Source organism: Dendrobium catenatum, unplaced genomic scaffold (genome assembly GCF_001605985.2).
Source record: "Dendrobium catenatum unplaced genomic scaffold, ASM160598v2 fragScaff_scaffold_1263, whole genome shotgun sequence".
Lineage (NCBI taxonomy): Eukaryota > Viridiplantae > Streptophyta > Magnoliopsida > Asparagales > Orchidaceae > Dendrobium > Dendrobium catenatum.
In genome coordinates, this window is record NW_021319725.1 from 552,414 (window position 1) to 554,949 (window position 2,536).

Below are 2,536 nucleotides of genomic sequence, written 5' to 3' on the forward strand. Positions count from 1 at the left end.
TATGATGTCAATTTCAAGGTAAAATGAAAAAAGGATGAGGGTATTTTTAAATTCAAAATTTTGTGCCTCACATATAAAAATCCTGGCTCCGCCAACTAAGAGGTCTTAGATTTGTGTATGTGATGTGTGTGTAAATCTGCATTAATTGATCTAAATGTCCAAAAAAAACTATATTGAAAGTTTCTTCAAATATATTTTTGAATTTTTCATAATTTCAAGTGTGCTTACTGAAATTGAGAGAGGTTGATATAAATCCCCTCTTATAAGCTTATCTTCGATCCCTATTTATAGATGGGGTGAAAATAGCAAGGTAAATACATAAAATATAAGATATAGTCTAATGAAGGTCTAACATAAAACGAAAGATATTTTGATTATATTCATATAATTACATTCAATGTATATTATGACTTTTCAAATAATATGCAAACTATCATTAAGTCATTAATCAGTTCTGAATGTGTTGGTTGACTTCCAACAAAATGTAATAATCCGTATTTTGACTCTGATAAATATTTCTTTATAGAGTTAGTACAACTCCAAATCGCAAATCGTTTTCGTCATATTTACTTGCACGATTTTTTTCGTAATTTTTTGACACCAGTGAAAATTCTTAAGAAATTGGCACCTCAATGCAAGTGAGAATTTTGAGACCTTAAGGTGTCCATTTTGCAAACCATGCTTCTTTACCATACTTTGAATTCAGTTGTAGGTTTTGATAACATATTTGGTTTTTTAGCTCATTATATTTGGTTAATGATTTCAGATCAGGGTAAAAGTGACAGAAATAAATAGAAAGAGGAAGAAGTATATGGACAGAGCAATGAATAGAAAAAGTAATTCTGTATATTAAAAGTAATGAGTACAGTGGATATATATAGAGATGTGAGAAGGAAAGATTCAACTAGTATTTTCAAATATAATCTAAAGAAAGTACAGTAGTCGTTTCTCTTATTATCCCCCCGCAAACTGAGCACTCGGTACAGGGAGAATCAGTTTGTCCCGAAGAGATTGAAACCTGGTGATAGCAAGAGGCTTCGTGAAGATGTCTGTGAGTTGGTCGACGAAACTGATGTGTTCCAAGCGAATTGTCCGGTTGTCAATGTGCTGATGAAGAAAATGGTAATCTAGCTCGATGTGTTTGGTGCGCGCGTGAAAGACGGGATTCCTTGCAAGAGCTATAGCGGAGATATTATCACAGTAGATGGTGGTGGGGGCTTCTTGAGGCAGGAGTAGTTCTTCCACTAGCCGTCAGAGCCATATAACATCAGATGCGGCGGCTGAAAGCGATCGGTATTCTGCCTCCGTTGATGACTTTGCAATAGTTGCTTGCTTTTTGACCGACCACGAGATGAGGGTGTTTCCAAGGTAGGTGCAAAATCCTGAGACGGATTTCCTGTCGGAGCAGTCGGATGCCCAGTCGGCATCAACATAGGTGGGGAGCGTCAAGTTGCCTGGTGAAATTGGTAGACCGATATCGAGGGATCCTTTGATGTATCGAAGAAATCTCTTGAGCATTTGGAAGTGACGGTCGGTGGGAGCGTGCATATGTTGACAGATGCGGTTGGACGCGAAAGAGATGTCAGGGCGAGTAATTGAGAGGTATTGTAAGGATCCGACTATATTGCGGTAGAGATGTGGATCGGCAAATGGCTTGTCAGTTGGATCGGACTGAGAGCTGGACGGCGTGATTGGAGTGGGAGTGCTGCTGCAGTCGTGTAGTCCGGCGTCTTGAAGGATCTTGAGAGCATAGTGCCGTTGATTCAGCATGTATCCGGAGGAAGTTTTAAGAATTTGAATGCTAAGAAACAGAGAAACATTTCCTAGTTGTTTTAGAGCGAAGTGAGACAGAAGGAATTGAAGGAAGGATTGAATTTTGGAGGATTCGTTGCCTGTTAATTAGAGAATATCATCAACGTAGATTAGGAAGTATAAATGAATGTTATTGAGATTAAAAATGAGAAGGGAAGGATCGGAATGACTGAACCTGAACCCAAACTGTTGGAGGAGAGACGTGAGTTTGTTAAACCACTGTCTCGGTGCTTGTTTAAGACCATAGAGGTATTTGTGTAGTTGACAAACGTAATGTGGATGCTTTTCGTTGACGAATCCTACGGGTTGACGCATGTACATTGTGTCCGTGAGATCGCTGTGGAGGAATGCATTTGAAACGTCGAGCTGTAGTATGGTCCATTGTCGGTGAAGAGCTAGAGTTAAGAGAGCCCGAATGGTTGGCATTTTTGCGACTGTGCTAAATGTTTCTTTGTAGTTGACGCTGAGAGTTTGATTAAAGCCCTGAGAAACTAGACGAGCTTTGTAGCTATCAATCTTCCCGTTTGGTAGTAGTTTAGTTTTGAATGTCCATTTGCAGCCAAGAATTGGTTCTTGACTGGGTGGTGGAACAAGGGTCCACGTTCCTTGGCGTTGGAGAGCTGAGAATTCCTCCTGCATTGCGGACTGCCAGTGCGGTATTTTGGAAGCCTGAGCATAGGAAGTCGGGGAGGACAGTTCATGGGTTGTAGCAGAGAGATCATAT

General features: G+C 40.0%; 1 protein-coding gene across 1 annotated transcript; it reads right to left on the reverse strand.

The window, feature by feature from the left end:
* Positions 1–1,251: 1,251 nt before the first annotated feature.
* On the reverse strand, positions 1,252–1,770 carry LOC110106436 (uncharacterized mitochondrial protein AtMg00810-like). The gene has a single exon (XM_020836346.1). It carries the CDS (start codon positions 1,768–1,770, stop codon positions 1,252–1,254), a length of 519 nt encoding a protein of 172 aa, XP_020692005.1.
* Between the last annotated feature and the right edge of the window lie 766 nt (positions 1,771–2,536).